The 27,080-nt window shown below is 40.1% G+C and overlaps 1 protein-coding gene across 1 annotated transcript in view; it reads left to right on the top strand.

The window, feature by feature from the left end:
* The window catches only part of TRPM3 (transient receptor potential cation channel subfamily M member 3), a gene marked incomplete in the record, with an annotated part of 593,048 nt that overhangs the window by 353,530 nt on the left and 212,438 nt on the right, over window positions 1-27,080 (top strand). The window contains 1 exon segment of the mRNA XM_045165065.1: window positions 21,184-21,358. Coding sequence (XP_045021000.1) covers window positions 21,184-21,358 — 175 coding nt within the window.

Genomic DNA, 27,080 nt, shown 5'->3' with positions numbered 1-27,080 from the left:
TCCCATTTTGACATTTGTGGAAATTCCAGCCTTTCCCAACTCTACTTACTGGCAAAATTCTACACTCTTAAATCTCAGCTTGAAAATCTTCTTTTCTCTGAAATCCTATCAGAACCCCCCAAACCCGAGACACACACACACACACACAAGTGATTGTCTTAGACTCAGCTGTTTACCACATAACCCACGTTCCCACAGCACTCCATAAACCTGTGTTGTAGCACAGCCTCTTTGATAGAGTGGTTGTCTGTCTGTGTGTACCACTTCCCCATCACCTGTAGATTGTGAGCTCCCTGTGAGCAGAGCCTGAGTCATCCTCACCTTTGTCATCATGCAAAGCTAGCACAGTGCCTGGCCCATGTAGGTAGGTGGTCAATAAATTATTATAAACATCAATATTTGATTTTCTGGCCTTATTTTTAACTCTCATTTCTAGCCTGTTGTAAAAATGTAATAGACATGTTTAGAAACTACAAGCTATATAGAAAGGACACATAATAGAACAGTAATACCTAAACTCAGGGAGGATGAATAAATAGAAATGTGTACAGGCAGAGACCATCATGCATACTTCCAACTATCATGGGCATAAAAGCATTTATTCTGGAAATTTGACTGTGTTTCTGTTGACTCGTGCTTGTGGTTAAATCATTTCTATCTTGTGGATTTAGATAGTCTTAGGATATACATATTTGTGATAACCAGTGCCAACATGGCTTCATTATTTCCACTTACATAGAAACAGAAATAAGTATTGATTTTTCCCCACTTAACTAAAATGCTAATTGCCCACGGCTGCTTTTCAGTCTAGATTAGTATCAACCATTCAGTAGAAATGTGTAGTTAACTTTAGAAAGTTGGACAAACATAAAATAGATAGGAAAACTTGTGCTGACTGATTACTTTTCTGCCATAATCAACAATTTTACAGTGGGATATAATTGGAGAAAATAAGGTATCTCACTAGGGGTCTTTAAAAAAGGCAGGCTGAGATTTTAATTCACTAGTGACAGATCAGGCTAGAGAACTTGTCATAGGACCTTTCAAAGCCCCTTCTCAGGATTTAAAATAATTTACCCACCTTTTCAAAATAGTGTTTGGATCATTTCAAGCCATTCAAACTAGTGGATAGAAGTCTATATTTAATATAGACTTGGAAAATGACTAGAAATAGTACTCCCAAGATGTCAGTTATAAAGCTGTTGTAAGTTTTAACAGAATAAAATAAATCTTTTAACTTAAACTTGTAGCTGAAGATCATTAACCCCTGAAAAATATGAGAAAAATAGAGATGTTATGCCCTCATTTTGGCCAAATAAGCAAGCAGCTTTTTTTGTATTTTTGGCATCCGTCGCTGAGGCAAACAAGCACTCTTACCCCTCACTGAACAGGCTGTCCCTGTTCTGCAAGGAGGCCAGATTTCACAAGCCGTGCAGTCCCACATGCCACAACCCTGCAGGCAAACACTCAAGTCCTAAATCCCAGGCAGAGGAATCAACAGATCTTGTTGGCTAATGAGCCTTGGCATCTCTGGGTCCACATGGGTTCTCTGGCCAATTCCTGGTGGAATGGGGCAGGTGTACCTTTGCTAAAACAGTGAGGCAGGAGGTGAAGATTGAAGAGTCAGCTTTTCTGGCCATCAGATGAATCTGAGCTGAGCTCTTCCTCATTAGCAGCATTTCTTTCACCCAAAAGAACAACACAGGAAGTGAATATTGACTCTGTTGCACATCAGAATTTAATATGAAGTCATGGGGGAGTTTGGGGAGAAGTGGAAAGTTCACTTCACCCTGTATGTCCTTCTATCCTGTTTTCTTGGTATGCATGGAACAGGGTTTGTTTTGTTCCATTGATTTATTTGTTTCCATTTTCAAGTAATAAGAACTGTTGTTGGGTGTATGAATTTTTGTTCATAAAGTTGGGCATGTAGGGAATGTCACATAACAGTTTTCTTTAATTTGAATAAATCCAAGTCCCCTTTCCAGCTAGTTTTGGTAAATTTAATCTTTATCTATTATGTCTCTCCTATACTCTCTCTCTCTTTCCCTTCCCTCCACCTCCCTCCTTCCCTCTCCCTCTCCTCTGTCTCCCCTCTCTCCTCATACCTCTTGCCTCTACCCTTCTCCCCTCCTGCTTCCTCTCTCTCTCCCTCCCCCATCTTCTTCTCTCTCCCCCTACATCTCTCCCTCTTTCTTCTCATCTCTCCCCTCCCCACCCCACTCTCCCTTCTCTCTCTCCCCCTACCCCTCCTCTCTAATGCTTATGGTGTACCAGGAGAGTTGAATAAGAGCCTCTTAACCTCCCTCAGCCAAGGTGACCAGTGATAACAGTGACTGTCCAAACCTGTTTGGTCCCAGGTGGAAGGCTCTGGTGCTCCCTGGCTGAGGAAAGCCAGCAGCATCTTTGCTGAAGCTGGCATCCCCATGCCCAGGGCTCTGCCGACCCAGACTCCGCTCCCCAAGGCACACTTCACAGCAGCCTTGTCAGACCAGAAGTCTGTGCCAATCCCGCCCTTATGGAGCTTACATTTGGGTGGAAGGTGACAAAAAACAAATAAATAAAATACATAGTGTATTTCATAGTGAAATGTGCTGGGGAGAGAGAAGGAGAAAGCAGAAAGGGGAGTACAGGGAAGGGGCTGCAAATATCAGTAGAATGAGAGGAAGACTCCCTGAAAAGGAGACATCTGAGTAAAGACTCGGTGGAAGTGCGGGAGAAATCCATGTGATGTCTTAGGGGAAACCATTTCCAGCCGGGGAATCAGCAATAAAAAGGCACAGAGGTGGGAATGTGAGCAACACATTTGAGGAGCATCAGGAAGCCTGTGTGGTCATATGGATGAAAGAGGAGGAAGGGAGTTGGAGAGGAGGCCAAAGAGGGAACACAAGCCGGAGAGGACAGAAAGACCTATGACTTTCACGTTCACTCTGTGGCAAATAAGCAAAGGAATGGTCTTGTATGTTTCAACAGAATTGCTGTACCTGCTGAGTTGAGAGTCATCCAAATCGGCAGCAGGAATGACAGCAGAATAGCCAGCCAAAATGACAATAATCCAGACAAAAGCTAGGGGCGGCTTAGACTAAGGGTGGCAGCAGTCGAGGAGGTGAGAAGTGGTCAAATTTGAGCTGTAATTTGAAGGTAGAGCAGGCAAGATTTACCATAAGATTGGATATGGGCTACGGCTCCAGGTCTGGGGGGCTGATCAGCTAGAAGAATCGAGTTGCCGTTTCCCAAGTAGAAAAGACTGTGAGGGGGATGGTGGGGATGAGACAATATCAGGAGCTTAACTTGGACATCAGATCTGAGATGCTTCATAGCATGTGTGGAGACTGAAAGAGAAGCACAGTTATGTGAAACTCAAGTTTGGTGGAGATATTTGGCCTGGATTCATAAAGATGGAAGTTGTCCATGTGTTGATGGTATGGGAAACCATTTAGTGGATGAGATCATCAAGACAGTGTGTGAGGAGAGGACAAGACAGAGAGAACCAAGAACCAAGATTTGAGACAGTCCTTCTATAAGCAAAGATGAAGGAACTGCTTATTAAGTGAAAGGGAAACCAGAGATGAATGCTATTTGGAAACCAAGCAAAGAACATATTTCCAAGAGGAAGGAATGACCAACCATGTCAACTTCTATTGACAGGACAAGTAAGAAGAGACCTGGGAACTGATCGTCAGGAATGTTGCCAGTCATTCCTGGCAACAAAATATGAATTAACTAATAACTCAATTATTATTGACTTTTCAGCAAAGTACCAAGTAGAGAATATATTAAGTATAGATGAATAATTTCCAGCAGTTCAGTGAAACTCCTGTTGAATTAGAGTGAAGTGGTGAGCCATTGGATTTTAAATAGTTGGTCGTAGGGGCTGAATTGCAAGAAGAGTACCTACTTTCCAGTGTAGGCAGTAGTCTACCAACCATGTGCAGCTGATACAGAGAACGTATGTCAGTGCTTTGCTGACATAGGTCTCCAGCTTGGTTGGTTTCTCATTGATCATAGGCATACTTGGACTTGGCAAACTAACAGATGTTGCCTTATATGAATCATTTTTAACATTAGTTACTCAAAGGTTGGCAAGCTATGGCCTGTAGGCCAAAACGAGCACGTCACTTACCTTGTAAACAGAGCTTTATTGGAACATAGCCAGGTCAGTCCTCCTTTCCTGTACCATCTCAGGCTGCTTTCGTGCTGTAGTGGCAGAGCTGATCACTTGCAACAGAAATCATCTGGCCTGCAAGGCTGAAAACATTTGCTGTCTGGCCTGTTATAGGAAAAGTCTGCAGACTCCTGTTTAGACTTTAATAGACTATTGGAAATATAACAAGGACATTTCAGTACTGCTGCAGGGGCTTTCATGTTAATTTACTCCAAGGGGCACATCTTAGATTTCACTTCTTTTCAAAGGCCAAAGTCTCCACTCCCTGCACTGTGAAGACAGTAGTTCTCAAAGTGTGGACCCTGGACCAGCAACAATAGCATCACCCAGGAACTTGTTAGAAATGTACATCCTCAGGCTTCCCTTGTGGATCAGCTGGTAAAGAAATGCACATCCTCAAGTCCCATTCTAGACCCACTGATCGGAAGCTCTGTGTATTTTAGCTGATCCTCGAGGTGATTCTGGAGCATGCTAGGTTTGATAGCCATCCTGCTAGAGAAGGCACTAATGGTAAGAGGAGCCGAGAACGGAAAAATGGGCATTTCCACCCACCCTTTCTTGGCACATTAGAATCAGGGTTTTAAGAGCAGTCCTTTGAGTGTCACACTCTTATATATATATATATATATATATATATATATATAAAACATTAGGATAACCCTAAAGTGCTAACCCTAATAAGTTAGCACTTATTATTGCAGTCAAATGACTCTTCATGGCAACAGTAGTAATAAGCCAAGTGGCTGCTGCTGCTGCTAAGTCGCTTCAGTCGTGTCCGACTGTGCGACCCCAGGGATGGCAGCCCACCAGGCTCCCCCGTCCCTGGGATTCTCCAGGCAAGAACACTGGAGTGGGTTGCCATTTCTTTCTCCAAGCCAAGTGGCTACTTCCCACCAACCTGACAGAGTAGGATAATGAGGTTAACCACCTCCAGTGATTAAGGACCCAGAATACCCCTGCATGCCCCTAGGTTTTGACTATATCTGATTTCTCATCACGATACTCCAGTGTGCATAAGAGATTGAATGTAATGAGGCATTTATTTATAAGAGAGAAAAGAAGTGATTTATTTCCAGCACCAACAAGGATATGCTAGAACATGAGAAAAACTTTAAATTGATCATTTCCCCCTAAAGGATTTATGCAGGTGCTGCTGATATTGTTGTTGCTATTTTCCTTTGCTTAATGATCTAATCCTTCCTTGGAGCTTCATCCCTCTGTGTGTCTAGAGGAAGAAATATCTCTGATAATGAACAGCTGTGATTTATTTAGATGGCACTAGAAACTGGATCTCAGGAATCAGGGAGGGGCAACTAGTGAGTCTTGGCTTTTGTAAGCCAGGAAGAGGCAAGCAAAGAAACAGTGAATAAACTCAGGCTCCTTTCTAAATATCTGAAATTGGCATCTGTTTTAAAAAATCTGCTAGAACTTCATTTGAGACCTTAGAGAGATCATGTGTATAGGTTTGTCCAAAACTAAATAGTTCTGGTTTTCATCCCCCAGAAATTATTAATGATGACCTCTTCACTTACGAGAACGCCCTGGTTTTTGTATGATAAATTACATAGTCACCATAGTGAGAGACAAGCCAAGTAGAATGCAGAGTGCAGGCTCTGAATTTCCTAACAGACCTCTGTTTGAAACCCTGTTCAAACTTGTAATTTGCTCTCAATGCCTCCATTTATTTAACTGTAAAATGTGGATGATAATACCTCTATCATAGAGTTGGTGAGCAAATTGAGTGAGCATGTACAATCTGCCTGGCTGAGTGCCCAGCAACTGGTGGGTGCTCTAGCTCTAGCTGCTACTTCACCTGTGGGGGAAAGAGCCTTCAGTCAGTTGGCTGAGTAGACTTCACTACATATAGTCATTCACTGCAACCCAGAAATTCATAAGCACCTTGTTTGGGCTCCATTTTTTTGATAAGCTTTTTAAAATCCGTGGCAGTTGTTGTTTCCTTTTAAGGAACTATAAGGACACTAAGGAAAACTTGTCTTCAGAAAAGGCTTTATTTGCATTTGAAAAATAAGATCATGCTCACAAACTTGAACCAGAGGCTCAAATTTGTTAAATGCTGCTTCAAAATGAATGCCAGAAACAGAAATAACAGCATTGTGATTCATGATGTTGGACCTTGAGGAAGTCCAGTAAATTATAACTCACTCTTGACAGGACAAGATTCAAATTGAGAGTTGAACACTAGAGTCAAGCAGATGGAGATCAAAATATCACTTTTATTAATGATGAAGTAGTTGGAGATAATGACTTAGTGTGAGGGCCAAATGGGTTTGCCTGCTCACTTCAGCCCATAGGCAGCCAACCAGAGAAGAAAATTGGGTCTACAAAAACAACTTTACAATATCACTGACAGGCACTGGTCCATGGAGGAAAAGGAAAAAAGATGATAAATCCTCCTCACCCAAAGACTTTTCAACCAGGTTGCTGCTGCTGCTGCTGAGTCGCTTCAGTCGTGTCTGACTCTGTGCGACCCCATAGACGGCAGCCCACCAGGCTCCCCCGTCCCTGGGATTTTCCAGGCAAGAGTACTGGAGGGGGGTGCCATTGCCTTCTCCTCAACCAGATTACTCAATTCTATATGTGGAGATGAGTAAGAGAAGGACAGAAGGCTAGATGAGTCACCCAAATGGAGCTCCCTCCTCATGGAAACTTGAAACCAGAAGAAAGAAGGTTCCCCATGACACTGTCACCATTTTCTCACTGAGAATTTAGTAACAGTCAAGTTTTGATCAGATTGGGCACATTATCTTTTGGAAAAGATGCCAGATAATCAAATAAAAATGTATTGCTTTTCCCAACTGCTGGTCAGAAATTGAATTAAATATCAATATTAAATCCCAAATAATCAGTACCCTTCCATTGTCTTATACATGATAATAGCAGTCAGCTATCTTAATAACTATAATAACTTGGGTGGTAAATGAAGGTCACTCCTGGTCTACAGCAGCATAGCTGCTAATATGTATCCATCACGTCAGAGACAGAATTAGGTTTCCGCTTTAGTCATATAGTTCCCTATTCATCTCAGCCAGAGGAAGTAATTGCTATTATGGACATTCTTCCAGCAAGGGGAAGAGTGTAAACCTTGCATCTTTTTACCCAGTGGCCAGGACATGTTGTCATTCTGCTGCTGCTACTACTAAGTCGTGTCAGTCGTGTCTGACTCTGTGCAACACCATAGATGGCAGCCCACCAGGCTCCCCCATCCCTGGGATTCTCCAGGCAAGAACACTGGAGTGGGTTGCCATTTCCTTCTCCAATGCATGAAAGTGAAAGTGAAGTCGCTCAGTCGTGTCTGACTCTTTGCGACCCCATGGACTACAGCCTACCAGTCTCCTCTGTCCATGGGATTCTCCAGGCAAGAGTACTGGAGTGGGCTGCCATTGCCTTCTCTGTGTTGTCACTCTAGCTAGGTCCAATTCTGAGAAATAAGCAAGAATCTGGACTCTTCCAAATTTAATCCAGATGGACAGGCAAACTGTGAGCACTCACCCAGGTTACTGAGCATGTTCTCATCTAGGTCTAACCACCACTGAGGCCAGTGGTAAAAGCCTGTGAAAGAACACCAGGGGCCATTTAAATGGCTGTCATCTCTATTTCAGCAGTTTTCATCAATAGTATAGAGATATGACACTCAGTCTCTTTACAACAACCTATTTATTTAGTCACTTCTTTTCAGGTGTGCTAGCCCCAAGGTATGGAGAAGAAAATGGCAGCCACTCCAGTACTCTTGCCTGGAAAATCCCATGGACAGAGGGGCCTGGTAGGCTGCAGTCCATGGGGTCACTAAGAGTTGGCACAACTGAGCAACTTCACTTTCACTTTCATGCACTGGAGAAGGAAATGGCAACCCACTCCAGTGTTCTTGCCTGGAGAGTCCCAGGGATGGAGGAGCCTGGTGGGCTGCCCTCTGTGGGGTCGCACAGAGTCGGACACGACTGAAGCGACTTAGCAGCAGCAGCAGCAGTAGTCCCAAGGTATAGACCCTAGGCATTGTACTTTCTAATTTTGTTTTATTTCACAAGCATTTATTTGAACTGCCTTCTAAGTGTGGGGCACTGTAGAAACTAGAATGTTGTCTCTGTTCCAAAGAGTTTACAATGTAGTGAATGAAACTTTCATTAAAGCAAAGCAGAATTTTTAAAATGCCAAAGGATATGTAGAAAAATAAAAAACTAAACAATGGGACTACAAAGGAATGAATAATTAATATTGCCTCAGGGAGTTAGGAACGGCCTCAGGAATTAGTAAAATTTGAACTGGACTTGGAAGATTGAGTTAGAGTTTATAAGGGTCCACAATAAATAGCACCTCTCTTCCTCATCCAAGTTCAAAACACTTTGAGAAATAAAAGAAGTAGTTGATGGAACACAGAATATCATTTTTAGTTGAGGGACAAGTTAGCAGACATGACTTTTAGACTATTGACGAAGTGGGTTTATTGACTCACCAGCATTATGCAGAATTCCACAGTAAGCCTTCATCCCCCATCCCACTGCACACATCCTCAGGGCCAGTACTGGAGGAGTTGGGAGATGTCGGGTTTCCTGCAGGCAAGAAGATGCCAAGAGAAAGAAGAGTGAGCAAATCCAATTATTCCTCTTCAATTTACCAAGTGAGTAAAAGAGCATAGGAAACCCAAGGATGAGTTTAGGAAAAGTTCCTCCTCATGAAATCTAGAGTAGGGAGAGATAATCCTCTCTGAAAATTAGGATAGCTAAAGAGAAATTTTGGAGAAGGCAATGGCACCCCACTCCAGTACTCTTGCCTGGAAAATCCCATGGATGGAGGAGCCTGGTAGGCTGCGGTCCATGAGGTCTCAAAGAGTCGTACATGATTGAATGACTCACTTTCACTTTTCACTTTCATGCATTGGAGAAGGAAATGGCAACCCACTACAGTGTTCTTGCCTGGAGAATCCCAGGGACGGGGGAGCCTGGTGGGCTGCCATCTCTGGGGTAGCACAGAGTCGGACATGACTGAAGCGACTTAGCAGCAGCAGCAGCAGCAAAGAGAAATTTTAAAATAATCCTAGATGGAGGATAGAGAAGATAGTTTAGATGAGACTAGAATCAGAGTGAACAGAAAGTTCTGGAGAGATGAGGCTGTGAATAAAGATTGGGTCCAGCATATAGGGAGCCTTGTCTGTCATGCAAAATGATTTGGACTTTTATCTATAAGCATTGGGAACCCACTAAAGATTATTAACAGAGAAGACTATTAACAGATGATAACTAGCAGTTATGTGATGTTTGTTGAAGAGGCAGAGAAATCAGAAAGCAATCTCAGTAGTCCACAAGAAAACTAACGAGCACAGAAACTGGGCATTTGGTATAATTCCTGATTTGGTATAAATCCCATGGGCGGAGGAGCCTGGTGGGCTGCAGTCCATGGTGTCGCTAAGAGTTGGACACGACTGAGCGACTTCACTTTCACTTTTCACTGTCATGCATTGGAGAAGGAAATGGCAACCCACTCCAGTGTTCTTGCCTGGTGAATCCCAGGGACGGGGGAGCCTGGTGGGCTGCCATCTATGGGGTCGCACAGAGTCGGACACGACTGAAGCGACTTAGCAGCAGCAGCAGCATATGAGGTACTATGAGAATTTTTTCTTTTATAACAAAATAGTTTGTTGACAAATTTACAAAGAATATCCATTGGCATGGGCTTCTTAAAAAAATAAATACTATAAGAACACACAATGAGAATAGTTGGTTCTTCCTGGTGGGGGGGTGAAAGGGGGGCATAAAGTAGACTTGTCTTTGAACCTGGGAACTGCAGGATGCATGTAAGTTCTCCAGAAAGAGTAAGTTAAGAAGAATATGCCTCAAAGGGAGAATAAAACTTTTCACATTTAGATCAGGGAGAAATAATTGCAGACTCCTTCAAATGATGCAGAGAGATTTTTTAAAATTATTTTGGAAGAGCAAATTAATATGCCATTTTGCCATTACCAGCAATATTTTCCTTTCTCTTACCATTTCCCTCTCCTACCCAGGTATGCCCTGCACTGTGCGCTAGGTCTGTCCATGTTTTTTCAATTCATAATTCCCCTGGCTGCTCTACTGCTTACGAATTCTGCCAAGAAGCCAATGGAACTTGTACAAGCTGTGGACTTGGTTCCTGGCACATTTATAGGGGAGTGTGGGCAAAGAATTACAAAGTAAAATGAGTTAGAACCACTTTGATTACCTTATATTTGAGAAGGCAAGGAATGCCTTTTGATGTGGCTTTTGAACAGAGCAGAAACTAAGAAGGCTATAGCTTTGTTTGAGTGAGTTTCCTTGTAGACTTAGATCAATTACATTAAAACATTCAGCCTGCAAACAATGGCCTCAAAGAAAATAATGCTGGCGCTCTCCTTTTATGAAAGTAATACTTGCCTTATAGCCTTTCGGATTGGCTGTTCCCTTGCTTTTGAAATGATTCACATGGGATGTTGTTTGGATGTCCTAAAAACATACAGACATTAATAGCAGAACATTTCAGTCAGAGCTATCTGGCCATGAGAGGATAACTGTTTTCCATTGACTAAGTCAAAAGCTAAGTTTGTTTATTAGCGTTTAATATCCTTGAAATCAACTTATGGGTTCTGTTCCTTGGCATTTACATCTCTGTCCAACCCAGAGAATTTGAAAGACTTAAGTTGATTGAATCACTGAGGAGAAGCCCCTTGGTAGAAAGCATTTGGGGAATTACACGAAAGATCACCTACACCAAAGCAGAGACTTCTAGTGTTTTGGATACAAGATAAAGGAATTGGGCTTCCTAAGCATATTATTGGTCTGCATGAGAGAATATTCAGACTTCAGAAAAGTGTGTTTCAAATTATTTGTCTGAGCATTCTTTTGGTTTAAATACATAAAGTACATTTATCTTCATGAATCATTTATACATTTAAAGTAGAAACCTTTTATACGCCTAATAAATATAAATAAGAATCTTTATAGTTGTGTTTGTTTAACCACATAGTTCTCAGTAAGTGCCAGGCTCTGTTCTATGTACTTTACAAATAGCTCAATTTATTACTCTAAACAACTCTATGAATTGTATGCCAGCTCTGTGTACTAGACGTGTGTAGAATTCTAAAATATTTTTTGGTTTATCAATTCATATCGAGATGCATTTCTGCATAATTCCAGCTACCATGTTAGCAGTTTTGTGTAAACATATTGTCAAAGTTTATAGTAGTAAGGGGATAAAATAGAAGAGAGTGACCCATGCTGAGCCGGAAAGTGGGGGTCAACAGGAGGCAGCAGATAAACAAAGGCAGAGGCAGTTGTGAAACTGAGAATCAGAGGTGGAGATCAGGACAGGACAGGTTCAGCCCAGTTCCAGACAGGCATCCTGTGATTTAAAGAAAAGTGTCATCTGAGAGAGTGAGACAGGGCCAGGCTTCCAGAGTGTAGGGCTGGGATGGTGGTGCTGTTGCATGACAAAGTACTTCCAGAAAACTTCACTGAACTCAAGGCAGAACCCCAGTCTTGGGGCCCACATTGCCAGGGAGGGAGCAAGCAATGCCCCAGCCTAGCTGGCTTGTAGAAGAGAGTGCCCCTCTCCAGGAGTCAAGGGTATTCAGAGTGGTGTGATCACTGTCTCTGCCTTTGGACTTAGAACTCTTGGAAAGCCATCTAAATCCCGTTTGCTGTTGGAGTGAAGTTCCTTGATAGACCTTGTGAGTGAGAGAAGCAGAGGAGTCACCATGACTGGTGATCAGGCTTCCCACATGAGCATCAGTTATGCTCCAAAATGAAGGCCTACCTGACACCATGTAGATGGTTTGCTTACACCCAAGTTAGACTTGAATATTGCCTCTTAAAACCCTACCTCAAAAAAAACAACCTCTTCCATCCCCAATTTTTCTTTTACAAAGGGCCCCCAACTACTGTCTTCTGCCAGGGTCCTCACACTGAGAAAAGAGCATCTGAGGACTTTCCATATAGTTCAGATCAGATCAGATCAGATCAGTCGCTCAGTCGTGTCCGACTCTGCGACCCCATGAATCGCAGCACACCAGGCCTCCCTGTCCATCACCAACTCCCGGAGTTCACTCAGACTCATGTCCATCGAGTCAGTGATGCCATCCAGCCATCTCATCCTCTGTCGTCCCCTTCTCCTCCTGCCCCCAATCCCTCCCAGCATCAGAGTCTTTTCCAATGAGTCAACTCTTTGCATGAGGTGGCCAAAGTACTGGAGTTTCAGCTTTAGCATCATTCCTTCCAAAGAAATCCCAGGGCTGATCTCCTTCAGAATGGACTGGTTGGATCTCCTTGCAGTCCAAGGGACTCTCAAGAGTCTCCTCCAACACCACAGTTCAAAAGCATCAATTCTTTGGCGCTCAGCCTTCTTCACAGTCCAACTCTCACATCCATACATGACCACAGGAAAAACCATAGGCCTGACTAGACGAACCTTTGTACATCATGAGAAACGCTGGACTGGAAGAAACTGGAATCAAGATTGCCGGGAGAAATATCAATAACCTCAGATATGCAGATGACACCACCCTTATGGCAGAAAGTGAAAAGGAACTCAAAAGCCTCTTGATGAAAGTGAAAATGGACTCATCAGGGTCTCATAGCAGAACGGGTCTACAGATTGCCAGGAAACAATCCAGAGACATGACAGCTGAGAGGAAGAAGTCGGTGGTGCCTAGGAGGAAGTAGAGGTGGGACTGGATGATGCAGCTGGCGAATGAGATGGAGCTGTCCCCGTGACAAGCATCTTGGGAACCACAACAGACATGAGCAGCAGCTCCAGGAAGGACAGGTTCCACAGGAAGGAGGACACCTGTGTGTGCAGGCATTGGTCCATCCAGCTGAATCCAGTGATGAGTAGGTTGCCTGTAGTTACAACGTAGACCACCGGCGGTCTTAGGAAAACAGGAACTGCAGAATATTGCTTCTGGGGAAACCCAGGGGGACAAACCCTGTGACCTGAGTCCAGTTTTTAGGGCTCATTTCCAGTCATCCGCAGGGTAAATGGAACAGAAATTCATAACTGGTCCACAGCTACCAATCCTTCAATCAATCAATTAGATAATACCTCATGCTTAGCAATTTCTTACATTCTGACACTTAATCTGTATTTCTGCCTGTGGGTTACTTACAAAAAGAGAAACAGATTGTGATAGCAACCAGAATACCAGTAATAACACAGATGATATTGAGCACCAATTACTTATTAGGAAATTTACAGCCAGTATCTCCTCTCTCATCTGCCCTTAAACACAGGTAGTGCTGTGCTCATCTTGCAGATAAGGAAAGGATGACTGAAGTTTAAGGAACTCTTTTATGATCACTAAGAGTCAGAGACATGATTTCATGCCAAGTCTCTGGCTCCAGTACACATACTACTGGACCTATTTCACTGAGGCCAGGGACGACATGAGTACTGTAGGTTTAGGGGAATCCAGAAGAGTAGAGGGGTCAGAGAACACCTTACAGAATAAATGCATCTCAAAAAAAAAAAAAAAAAAGTGAAAGTGGAGAGTGAAAAAGTTGGCTTAAGGCTCAACATTCAGAAAACAAAGATCATGGCATCCGGTCCATATAGTCAAGGACAGGCAAAGGTGAAGACTAGATCAAATGTCTAAAAGTGAAGCATCTCGTTGCATGTGATTTTCTTCTGACTTCTTAATAATTTGTGCAGTATTTTATATTTCCAAATAATTTTCTAAGCATCCATTTAGGTGCAGAATTATAGTGACAAAAAAGTATAATAATAATGATACATGACATTGGTTTGAACTGGAATTCGCGTTTACCAATTGAGTATATGGTCAGGATTTGTTAAAACAAATGGGTTTATTACCCATTTCCAAGTAAGATCAGGCACAATCCAATTATAGTTCTGTTCTCTTGGATAGATAATGTATTCTATCTCCAAAACATGAAGGCAGTATCTAAAACATCTGCTTCCTTTGAAGACTGAAGAGACATTCTAGTTAAAATGAGGTGCATTTTTTTTATATCATCCCTAGATATTTTCTTGGGCTCATGCTGCTCCTTAGTAGCTCAGAGATTTCCAATCATGTTTATTTTGGGGAAAAAAGCATATTAAAATATTATTTTCTGTAGAGTAATATTCTACAGTTATACCTGAATATTCATGTTCTGGTAAACTTCCTAATTGTAAGAAGCACCTTAAACTTAATAACCAAGAATAGCATCCAGTGTTGTCAAATATAGCTGATTACCAGCTTTATTTAATTTTCACAAATCCATCCCAGAATTTCCAGACCACAGAAGAGTTGCATTAAGGGTAGCAAAAATCTAATTCTAAAACTATTCAATACTTATAAAAAGCTGTAGTATTATGCAAACTTCAGTCACTATTTCTCAAGTAGGCAGTATACTGGTGCCTATTAAAATCAGGTAGATACTAATAGCTTGACTGCTTCTTCTCCCATCACTACAGTAATTGTTGCCACCCACCCCACCCGCCGATCTGTATAAAGTTCTGTTTGTAAACTACAAGACCTTAGTGGCTTAGTGAGTTTATCACCCCTTTATAATCCAAATATAGGAGACAGTGACCAGTATATCTATTGGTTGAGTCAACCATTGAATCCAAGACCAGACTATTCAAATGAGAAGTGGGATAAAGAGGATCTGTTCAGTGCTTTTTAATAATGTACAAATTTTACTAATATAAATTTAAAATTGTGCAGCATAAACTATATTGACAAACTCTCACTATGTGCATACTTTCAAAGCATATGAATTCTCTTGACAAACTTTTGAATCATTAAGAATCACATAATCCCAGAACTGGCAAGGCCAGTGAGTTAACTGTGTCCATGTTACTGCTAAACAGTTTTATCGGGTAAACAGAAATGTCTACCCATCACTGTCTTGGTCTCAAAGTGACTAAGATCTTCAAGAAGTCATCTCTCATGTAAAGTTTCAAACTTCTTTTCTAAATGACCTATACTATAATGATCACATGATGTGTGGCTTTGGTCACTGACTTAATATCAATCTTCTATGCGCCATCATTATGTAAATAATAAACTGTTTTCCAACAAAAAATACAGTATTCCTTGAGCCCATTGTCATTTTAGGTCATATACAGTAAGGTTGACCGTAAACCAAAGGATTAATTCAGTTGGATCAAAATTCTAGTTGTCCAAGAATTTCACTACAGTACACCAAATACCTTTACATGTGGCTGAACTGATCATAGATTATAGTCTCATGTCAATAGAAAGAGAAAGGGAAAAAACTCTTTTGGAATTTTAAGACATTCTTCTATCCCTTCCACCTCCCTTCTTCACAGTACCCAACCTGGTCTTTGTTTAATGCCAATTTTGACAATATTTGAATTATTGGTAGCCCAGGCTGAACTGCATAGCAGGTATAACAAAATGAGACAAAAGTCTAAAAGGTTATCTTCTGCAAAGAACCATTAATTGGGGCTCAGTTTATAATTTAAAAGCCCTGGGTCAACCTGGAATCCTCTAGATTGCTAAGTCCATTACTCAAGCTCACATTTTTTTATAGGCTATAACGCTTCTAGTTCCAAAATTACAAAAACTATAAAGAGTGTGGCAAACATCTTGCCTCTTCCTAATTAAGCAACATTGTGTTGCTCTAAAATTAAATTCTAATGGAAATCTCTAAGAAGTTCTTGGTTCTGGTAGAAAATGAAAAATTATTATTATCAAGTAAGGAATTAACCTACTTTCACCAAAACCAAAAGGGCAAGTATTGACCAAAAAAATTCTCTGAGGGACCTAGATAAAATGAGAACTTTTTGGTAATAATAAAGGTTGTATTTTTTAAAAACTGTAAATCTAAACTGCTTTTTGTGAATGGTCAGTCAGCAGTTTCAGATGAGCAAGTACATTTGTGAAGCTCTTCAGAGTAATTATATTATTTCCTTTGTGGGCATAAATTGGTAGTGGTCCTTATGAATCCAGTTGGGTCTTCACTGAATTCTCAAAATGCTTTCTTTATTTCACTAATAAAAATATACCATTCTTGATATTTTAAAAAGCTTTTTTCTTTACTAATGAGGTCATATGCTACAGATTTATAAAATTTATTTTATCTAGAGACTTTTAAAATGTCCCTTATCCAAAATACCATTTAGAAAAGCAAGTGTGAATGGAAGAAATAAAGAAAAACAAGGAAAAGAGAAAGACATGAAGGATAGGAGGAGAAATAAACTATAGACAGTGGGAAGTTTGGTTAATCAATATAACTGGACAGTAACAATGTGATACAGTTTCCCCAGACTACTGTTTTGTCTGAAAACCTTTTCTAGAACCTGTCTCAGATGCCTCAGTGCGTTTCATCAGTTAAGTTCAGTTGCTGAGTTGTGTCTGACTCTTTGTGACCCCGTGGACTGCAGCATACCAAGCTTCCCTGTCCATCAACAACTCCCTGAGCTTGCTCAAATTCAAGTCAATGATGCCATCCAACCATTTCATCCTCTGTCATCCCCTTCTTTTCCTACCTTCAATCTTTCCTAGCATCAGGGTCTTTTGTAGTGAGTCAGTTCTTCACATCAGGTGGCCAAAGTATTGGAACTTCAGCTTTAGCATCAGTCCTTCCAATGAATATTCAGGACTAATTTCCTTTAGGATGGACTGGTTTGATCTCCTTGCAGCCCAAGGAACTCTCGAGAGTCTCCTCCAACACCACAGTTCAAAAGCATCAATTCTTCGGCACTCAGCTTTCTTTATAGTCCAACACTCATATCTATACATGGCTACTGGAAAAACCATAGCTTTGACTAGACAGACCTTTGTCAGCAAAGTAATGTCTCTGCTTTTTAATATGCTATCTAGGTTGGTCATAGCTTTTCTTCCAAGGAGCAAGCATCTTTTAATTTCATGGCTGCAATCACCATCTGCAGTGATTTTTGGAGTCCAAGAAAATAAAGTCTGCACTGTTTTCATTGTTTCCCATCTATTTGCCATGAAGTGATGGGATTGAATTCCCCTGGTGGCTCAGATGGTAAAGAATCTGCCTGCATTGCAGGAGACCCAGGTTCGATGCCTGGGTCAGGAAGATTCCCTGGAGAAGGGAATGGCAACCCATTCCAGTATTCTTGCCTGGAGAATTCCATGGACAAAGGAGCCTAGCAGTCCATGGGTCACACGAGTCGGACATGACTGAGCAACTAACACTTTGACTTTCAGTGAGCTTCATAAAAGAACACAAACTGATGCTTTTTGCATATATAGTGGTCCTTCAGTATCCTCGGGAGATTGGTTCCAGTCCCACCTCCCAGATACCAAAATTGCAGATGCTCAAGTCCTTTATATAAAATGGTGCAGTATTTGCAGGCAGCCTATGCACATCCTGCAGTAAACTTTAAATCATCTCTAAATTACTTATAATACTTAATAGAAATAAATGCTATGAAATTAATTGCCAATGCCCAGCAAATTCAAGTTTTACTTTTTGGATCTTGCTGGAATTTTTTTTTTTTTTCCGACTTGCAGTTTGTTGAATTCATGGATGTGAAACTCACAGATACAGATGACCAACTGTATATCAATGTTCTTAATTTAGGGTGGGGCTTCGTGAGGGTCCATTAGCAAGGTTTTATGAATAGACTTCAGGAATCCATGAACTTTTGAAATTGCATAGAAGCATTTTTGTGACTGTCCGTATGTGCCTTTGTTTTTCTTGGAAAAAGATCGTTAGCTTTCATTGGAATCACAAAAGTATTCAAAGATTCTTGTCTCAAAAAAAAATAAGCTAAGGACCATTACTTTGGATCATTACTAATTATTTTATATCATTTTCTTTTCTCAGAAAAAGACAATACATGAGAGTGGGGTGCATGTGTGTGTGTGTATCTGTGTGTATATTGACAAAAAAAGTTTAATGTTACCATATATTGTCACATTTAATTTACACAAAGCATATTTTTAGGCATGGCCTGATTCTCTACCACCTGTAACTAAGAAAATCAAAACTGCTTTTATTTTAGGCTTTAAGGGTTTTTATAGTCTGTGGAACAAATTTTTATCTAAAGGAAATGGGAGAGAATTTGTAGTCATTAGATATATTGGATATATTCAATTTAAGAAAAAATAGATAATGTTTTGATATTTTGTTCCATCTAATTTTTAGCCCTGAAATATATATCCAAATTAATATAGTTGTTTTCTTCATTTCAGTTGCTTACAGCTTCATTTCAAATACAGGAAATATGACCATCTAAATGCTTCTATATTTCTAGGGTATAACAATTTGATTTATTGACAGATACAACTGACATATTGCTCACAAATCTGCCCATGAAAAGTGATCCTTTGCACCCATGCATGTGTGTGTGCTCAGTCACTTCAGTTGTGTCGACTCTTTGTGACGTCATAGACTGTAGCCCACCAGGCTCCTGTCCATGGGATTCTCCAGGCAAGAGTACTGGAGGGGGTTTCCATGCCCTTCTCCAGGGGATCTTCCTGACCCAGGGATTGAACCCAGCTCTCCTGCATTGCAGGTGGATCCTTTACTGTCTAAGTCACCAGGAAAGCCCCCTTTGCACCTATGTTTCCTCTCAAAGAGAGGAGAATTTTCCAAACATCTTGCCTATTGTCTGGTAGACTCTAGATCAGAAACATTCTAGAAGGTCCATTTTATGACTTCTTCCTCCATGAATGGCTCAGTTGGTCTGTGAGTAGGAGTAATGATCCACTGATAGAATCAGTGCTCAAGAATGAGAATTTAGCCAATTTAGGCTAAACAGAATTTAGCCTCTCTTAGAAGATCCTAGAAATAGTGTAAATGTTATCATTTGGTATAAAACAAATGGTATGGTGTATTGTCCCTTGACATGAAACAATATGGGAGTATGTGCTGAAGAAAAGCAAAGGATAAAACTAAATGGCATGGTACTTTGGAAATACCTTATAAAATATCTTTAAACATATGTTTATGTTTAAACATTAAATGCTTTATAAAATAACTTTTAATGTACCTTGGAAAAGAGTTTCTTTTCCAAGGCACTTTAGAATATAAATCTGTATAGGAGTGGGTATTTTTTGTGTCAGAAAATTCTCCTCAAAAAGAAGTATGCTGTATTAACATTTCAAGTTAACATTTCAAGTTAATCTTCAACATGCCTTTCAACAAGAACTTAATCATAATCAACAGCAGTGGATAAAGTGTCTCCTTCATAGACACCAAAACAGAGCTTTAAAATGCCCTTTTGTTTGAGTCCTTAGGGCTCTGGGTCAAAGGAGAACAGCATGACCTTTTACTTCCCTCTTCTTGGATTTGAGAGAGTTAATTCTTAAAAACTTCCCATCCACAGAAAACTCTGATGAGACTATGAGTCATCTCTCTCACAATTCCTTCTGGGAACAAAAAGAAATCTTGGCTTCTTGTCTTAATCAACAATTGTCATTTTCTTACATTTTTTAAATGTAAATTTAAAATAACATTCTTCTTTGTGTAACTGGCGTTTTGGACCATTCTTTGCAGATGAAAATCAAACCATGAAAAACACTGACTTAGTGGAGATAAGCACCTAGGAGACTGTTGTACTTATATTTTAGAAGTAAAACTGGTCACACAAGTCTAATAGAATCTTTTATTAATGGAGCAAGAAATCAAACATCAAACTCATTTCTCATAGGGAAGCAGTTTCTTGATAAAAGATAAAATACCATAGCAGAAGGGGGAAGAGAAAGAACTGAGGTGACTAAGGGGTTTTTTCAGTTCATATTTACAGAAATGGTACAAACGCTTGATTCTTTCCTTTTTAAGATAACTGCTTTGTGTACCTTACAAAACATCTCATTTTTATGGAACTGCCCATTTTTCTAACTATACTGAGAAGATAGAGTGAAAATATACAACGTGACACCAAATTGAACAAAAGAAGTTATTCATTCACCAATGATGGTAACTTGAGGTGTCACTTGAAAACTAATTTGTTTCTCATGGACTTCCCTGGTGGCTCACATGGTAAAGAATCTGCCTGCAATGAGGGAGACCTAGGTTTGATCCCTGGGTCAGGAAGATCTCCTTGAGAAGGGAATGGCTGCCCACTCCACTATTCTTGCCTGGAGAATTCCATGGACAGAGAGAGAAGCCTGGCAGGCTACAGTCCATGGGGTTGCAGAGTAGGACATGACTGAGAGACTAACACTTTCACTTTTCTTTCACTTTCTTTTCTCTTCATGTCTCTTATGGACATTTGTTTTCAGTATTTCTCTTTATTATGTTAGATTGAACATACATAAGTGCTGATGTTAGGGTAATTTTTTACTTGAAAACAGCAGTGTCTATTGACTCAGTGTAAATAGCTGAAGTTCTTTAATTCAGCTGAATTCAACCAATGTTTGCCCATCATGTGCCTGGCAACTCACCCTATAGTAAAGGACACAATAATGGCAAATGGCAGATGCTATATCCCCTGGGTAATTTATTATGACTGTTAAATGTTAAAAATCCATAATCAAGCTGATCACCTGTGGTCAGAAATAGATAGACCCATAATTTAGCTAGCAGTTGATTCAACAAGTTAAAATATACCCCCAGCTGATTTTTGTAGCCTTTAATATAAAAACCACTTAGGCATTTTCTTAGCACTGTGATAACTTCAGGGAGGTGACTTTTATTTTTTTTAACTTTCCATGTTTCATATAGGAAACTGGCCATTGGATCCACATGAGACTTGCTTAAGATCACATTTAGCTTCCAATCTTTTGGCTACTGGCTTCCTCTACTAACCAACTTTCCCACCTTCTCACTCTATGCCTCCCCTGTGAGGTATGGTCATCAACACTTTAACTGACCCCAGCACCCTGGGAGTTACAGGGAGAGGGCAAAGTCTAATGGACTCTCTGGTAGGAAAATTCTACTAAAGGGTTTTCTGTAAATTTTTGCTCCGTATGTTATCCCTTCATATGTTGTTTCCTCCCCATGCTCAGTAATTTTAGTTTATGCTTTTTGTTTCTCTTTTTGTTTCTTTGGTTTGCTGGCTTTGTGTTCTTTTCTCTTTTTTTTTCCTTTTCTTTTCCTTTTTTAATGCAGGAATCGGTCAAGGCGTTCCCGTGGTGGCACTAATTGTGGAAGGAGGACCCAATGTGATCTCAATTGTCTTGGAGTACCTTCGAGACACCCCTCCTGTGCCAGTTGTTGTCTGTGATGGGAGTGGACGGGCATCCGACATCCTGGCATTTGGGCATAAATATTCAGAAGAAGGCGGGTAGGTAATTTGCCAGGCCCTGGATTTAAACTATGAGTGCTAAGCTTGTGTTCCAAGCTTGGAAGACAGTGTGTAAGTTGATTGATGGTTTGGCATGGGAAGGAGGCTGGAAAGAGCAGGAGAACATATTCTAAATGTCCTATGAAGTGGGAAATACCATGAAAGCTATGCTAGTCCACACTGATGATAAAGAGAACTAGGGGAATGGAGGGGCCATAGGACATCCTTCCTCTTCATTTTCCTTTTCTCTTTTCCTCCTTCCACTAAGGAATTGGGTTTGTTTTTTTTTTCCAATGACTTTTATTGGAATATAGTTGACTTATAATATGTAAGTTTAGGTGTATATCCCTTATAAATATATATATGCATATATTCTTTTTCATATCCTTTTCATATATAGGTTATTACAGAATAATGAGTAGAGTTCCTTGTGCTATACAGTAGGTCATCAGTTGTCATCTGTTCTATGTATAGTAGCGTATATGTATTAATCCTGATCTCCCAATTTATCACTCCCCCTCCATGTTTTCCCTTTGGTAATCATAAATTTGATTTCAAGATTTGTGTTTTCCCTTTGGTGATCATACATTTGATTTTGAGATTTGTGAGTTGGTTTCTGTTTTGTAAATAGGTTCATTTGTATCATTTTTATTAGATTCCACATATAAGTGACGGAGAAGGCAATGGCAACCCACTCCAGTACTCTTGCCTGGAAAATCCCATGGACGGAGGAGCCTGGTAGGCTGCAGTCCATGGGGTCGCTAAGAGTCAGACACGACTGAGCGACTTCACTTTCACTTTTCACTTTCATGCATTGGAGGAGGAAATGGCAACCCACTCCAGTGTTCTTGCCTGGAGAATCCCAGGGATGTGAGCCTGGTGGGCTGCCGTCTATGGGGTCACACAGAGTCGGACACGACTGAAGCAGCTTAGCAGCAGCAGCAGCAGCACATATAAGTGATATTATATGATTTTCTCTGCCTGGCTTACTTTACTTAGTATAATACTCTCTGGGTCCATTCATGTTGCTGCCTGTGACATTATTTCATTCTTTTTAATGACTGCATAATATTCCATTATATATGTATACTATATCTTCTTTATCCATTCTTCTGTCAGTTGATACTTAGGTTGTTTCCACCTCTCAGCTGTTGGAGACAGTACTGCAATGAACATTAGAATGTGTGTGTCCTTTTTGAATTATGGTTCTCTCCAGATATATGCCAAGGACTGGGATTGCTAGATCATATGGTAGCTCTATTTTTAGTTTTTAAGGAACCTCCCTACTTTCTCCATAGTAGCTGCACCAATTTACATTACCATCAACAGTGTATCTCCACCATCAATCTCCACACCCTCTCCAGCATTTATTGTTAGTAGATTTTTAATGATGGCCATTCTGACAGGTGTGAGGTGATACCTCATTGCAGTTTGAAAGCTATATTACAAAGCTATAGTCATTAAAACAGTATGTTACTAGAACAAAAACAGAAATATAGCTCAGTGGAATAAGATGGAAAGTCCAGAGATAAACCCATGCACCTATGGTCTAATCTGTGACAAAGGAAGCAAGAAGATGCAATGGAGAAAAGACAGTCTTTTCAATAAGTGGTGCTGGGAAAACTGAGAAGCCACTTGAAAAAGAATGAAATTAAAACACTCTCTAACACCATACACAAAAATAAACTCAAAGTGAATTCAAGACCTAAATGTAAGGATGGATACTATAATACTCTTAAAGGAAAACATAGGCAGAACACTCTCTGACTTAAATTGCAATGATGTCTTTTTTGACCCACCTCCTAGAGTAATTAAAATAAAAATAAACAAATGAGATCTAATTAAACTTAACAACTTTTGCACACCAAGGGAAACCATAAACAACATGAAAACATAACCTACAGAATGGGAGAAAATATTTGCAAACTATGCAACTGACAAGGGATTAATCTCTAAATTATACAGCTTGTGCACCTCAGTGACAAAACAAAAAATCAAAAAATGGGCAGAAGATCTAAACTGACATTTCTCCAAAGAAGACACACAAATGGCTGAAAAGCATAGGAACTGGGTTTTTACATGTGAAGCACAACTAACCTGGACCGTATAATGCAGGTTAGCAACTTGAGAGAAGCTAGGATGTGCAATTTCCAGGCTTGACCTCCAAACACCAGCTTCCCCAAGCTGCTATGTGTGTACAAATACTAAATGTTTACAAAAGCGTTTGGTGCCCTGTCCCATCATATCCCTCTAGACTGGCTTGGAGAGTGGACTGTCTGTAATGGTAACCACTCTGGTCCTGTGTAAACTGATCTTGAATCCTTCACACACTTTCCTTGATCTAGCAGCTCCCTTCTGCACGCTGCTTTCAACAGTCCAAAGCACCAACCCCTTGGAGGACTTCCTTGCATAGCCATCCCCTGCATCTGAGATCCCCTCCTGCAGATGATTAGAAGTAATTCATCTGAAGGTGTGGGTGACTTTAAGGAGGAGAACTCAAAGGAGCTATTGAAGCTTTAAATAAGGAATTTCCTAACCTAATCAGTTATCCTAACTCATGGAATTATTTGGAGAAAGAAACCCCAAAGGAATTGGACATCTTTTATTCATCCCTTCCATAAATATACAGTTAGTGTCTACTGGGTGCCATGCACTAAGATATGGAAAAAAAAAAAAAAAGCTATTTCTACCCTCAAAGAGTTCATAGCAAGTCTTATAAACTGACAAGTGCATCATTATAATAAGAGTAATGACAGGTGAGTTTGTCTACTCAGGCCACTCCCTCTGGCACCTCTCCCTCACCCAGCCTGACTTAAAATAGACTCAGCATGGCAACTCAATGCCATTTTTCCTGTCCCCATTCCTCCTCTTGTCTTTGCCACCAGCTGAGCGCACCATCAAGGCATTAAGCAGCACACTTCCCTTAGTTAGTACATGTACTAATCCTTAGTATGTGTACCTAGGCATGTGAAAGGAAGAAAATCAGAGGCACAGGGCTCTCAGCTTAACATTGTGAACACTGACAGTGACTTTGCTGCTGCTGCTGCTGCTGCTGCTGCTGTTAAGTCACTTCAGTGGTGTCTGACTCTGTGCAACCCCATAGACGGCAGCCCACCAGGCTCCCCCGTCCCTGGGATTCTCCAGGCAAGAACACTGGAGTAGATTGCCATTTCCTTCTCCAATGCATGAAAGCAAAAGTGAAGTCGCTCAGTCGTGTCCGACTCTTCCTGACCGCATGGACTGCAGCCCACCAGGCCCCTCCATCCATGGGATTTTCCAGGCAAGAGTCCTGGAATGGGGTTCCATCGCTTTCTCCAGTGACTTTAGGCCCTGTTAAAGCTTTTCATATTAAAAGAAAAAAGCACCAAGTTAGAGTTTGCTTTCTGGCAAATTTGATGAAGTTATTATTATCTTCTTTAATAGTAAGTATAAGTCCATTTTATAGTTAACAACCTAAACAGAGAATATTTGCTTACATGGTCCTGTGTCTGTTACCAATAAAAGTTGAAGATCCTCAGCTATGCTTTGTTGTTCAGTCGCTCAGTCGTGCCCAACTCTTTGTGACTCCTTGGACTGCAGCATGCCAGACTTCCCTATCCTTGACCATCTCCCATCCCAGAGCTTGTTCAAACTCACGTCCAATGATGCTTTGCTTTTATTAAAAACTTACACATAGTTCTCATTAATTTAAATATAACAATCGGTTATTAAAGAACGTATATAGCCTTTAGCTTTGGCACTTTTTTTGTCTTAGTGCTGGCATTATTTTGTTGTATTCCTACAAAGTGGATATAAGTTTGCACTCAGAATGCATGTTGCCTTTTGAGAAACCTCAGCACTTCAGATTTCCAGGTTTATATACAATGAAAATATGGACCTTGTGCTTGTTTTTTTGTCGTTGTCTTGGGTTGGGTACCTTGAAAAATCTTGAAATCTCTGATAAGCTGCTTTTCCTGATTCTGTTTTAATATAAGAGAAATATTACACATTTGGTGCTGGACATGGCTCTATATATTATTTAACCTAGAGGACAGATACACAGAGAAATTAAGTGCTTTGTCAAGGCCATACAGCCCATGATCCCAGGCCAGTTCAGTATATTATAAATATTTACTAAAATGTGTTTTGTGGTATATGCTCTATTGTTTCTTCATATAGTACTTCAGTGATACTATCTTTTAAATATATAAGTGTACTTAAGCTGCCTTCAGCTTTCTCTTTTTGCTATAATTTAATTTATTATTTTTCTGTGTGCTCCAAAAAGATAAAATCAATGCATTTCTGGTTACAAACTGAAATACAAGCAGATCAGCTCTACATCATATGGATTCTTTTCCTTCCCCCACCCAGATCATCATACCCCAACTCTAAAATTAAGAGTCAAATACCATGCCCTATAATGAGTGTAACTGGTATGAAGATAAAGAGTTAAGATATTTTTATATCTTTAGAATTATTAAAATTAAAACTTTAATAATTTTCAGAAAAATTTAAAAATGATTATTAAGAACATAGAAAACTAAAAGGGAACATTATATTTGCTAATCTAAATATGAGTGAGTGAAAGTCACTCAGTCATGTCTGACTCTTTGCGACCCCATGAACTATACAGTCCATGAAATTCTCCAGACCAGAACACTGGAGTGGGTATCCTTTCCCTTCTCCAGGGGATCTTACCAACCCAGGGATCAAACTCAGGTCTCCTACATTGTGGATGGATTCTTTACCATCTGAGCCACAAGGAAAGCCCTAAATCTAAATATATATATATATATTAACATTATGATAAAAGTATGCCCTGCTTCAGGAAAACAGTTGTAAATTTAACATGATAAAATGCATTCAGAATGTTTCTGTGTGCCCTCTGAATAACTGCCAGAATTAATCATGTTTATTTAACTTGATAAGAAATTGTCCAACCACACATGTGCAGCCAATTTTAAAAATCATTAGTGTGCCTATTATATGCTAAAAAAAAAAAAATTGCCCAGCTGGACTTTATTTATCAAGAAGCATTTTTTCTTTGATTTTCAACAAAGTCCAAAAGCATTGAGACATATTTCTCTACAAGTAAATATAAATGCATAACTATGTTCATATAAACAGACCTATGCTGCAGTCCATGGGGTCGCCGAAGAGTCGGACACAACTGAGTGACTTCACTTTCACTTTTCACTTTCATGCATTGGAGAAGGAAATGGCAACCCACTCCAGTGTTCTTGCCTGGAGAATCCCAGGGACAGGGGAGCCTGGTGGGCTGCCGTCTATGGGGTCGCACAGAGTCGGACACGACTGAAGTGACTTAGCAGCAGCAGCAGCATGCAAATAAAAGTGTGCAATTGTACATATAATGTTGAATACAGGGAACATATATACTTGGTTTATGAAACCTGAATTGGGGTTTAAATTGTTTATTTTTATTTTTCAGTTACTTTAGAAATGTAAATATGATTTTTAAAATTTTAACTTCATTTACAAGTTGTTAAATAATATAGGCCTAAGGACTATAAATTTTTATATTCAGCTCTAAAGCTTTTCAATTTCATAATCCTAAAGATGTGAAAAAAAATTTACACACTTTGTATCTTAACTTTTGTGAACTTGATATTTTGATTTTAAAGTCTCTGCTAATAACCACCTTTCAAAAACATGAATCTGAAAGGGAATGACTCTGGAAGCAAATTATGATTGGAAAAACTGATTAACTTTTGTAGATGAGATT

The sequence above is a fragment of the Bubalus bubalis genome, chromosome 3, assembly GCF_019923935.1.
Source record: "Bubalus bubalis isolate 160015118507 breed Murrah chromosome 3, NDDB_SH_1, whole genome shotgun sequence".
NCBI lineage: Eukaryota > Metazoa > Chordata > Mammalia > Artiodactyla > Bovidae > Bubalus > Bubalus bubalis.
Note: the sequence above shows the minus strand (reverse complement) of the source record. Positions and strands in the feature narration are given on the sequence as shown.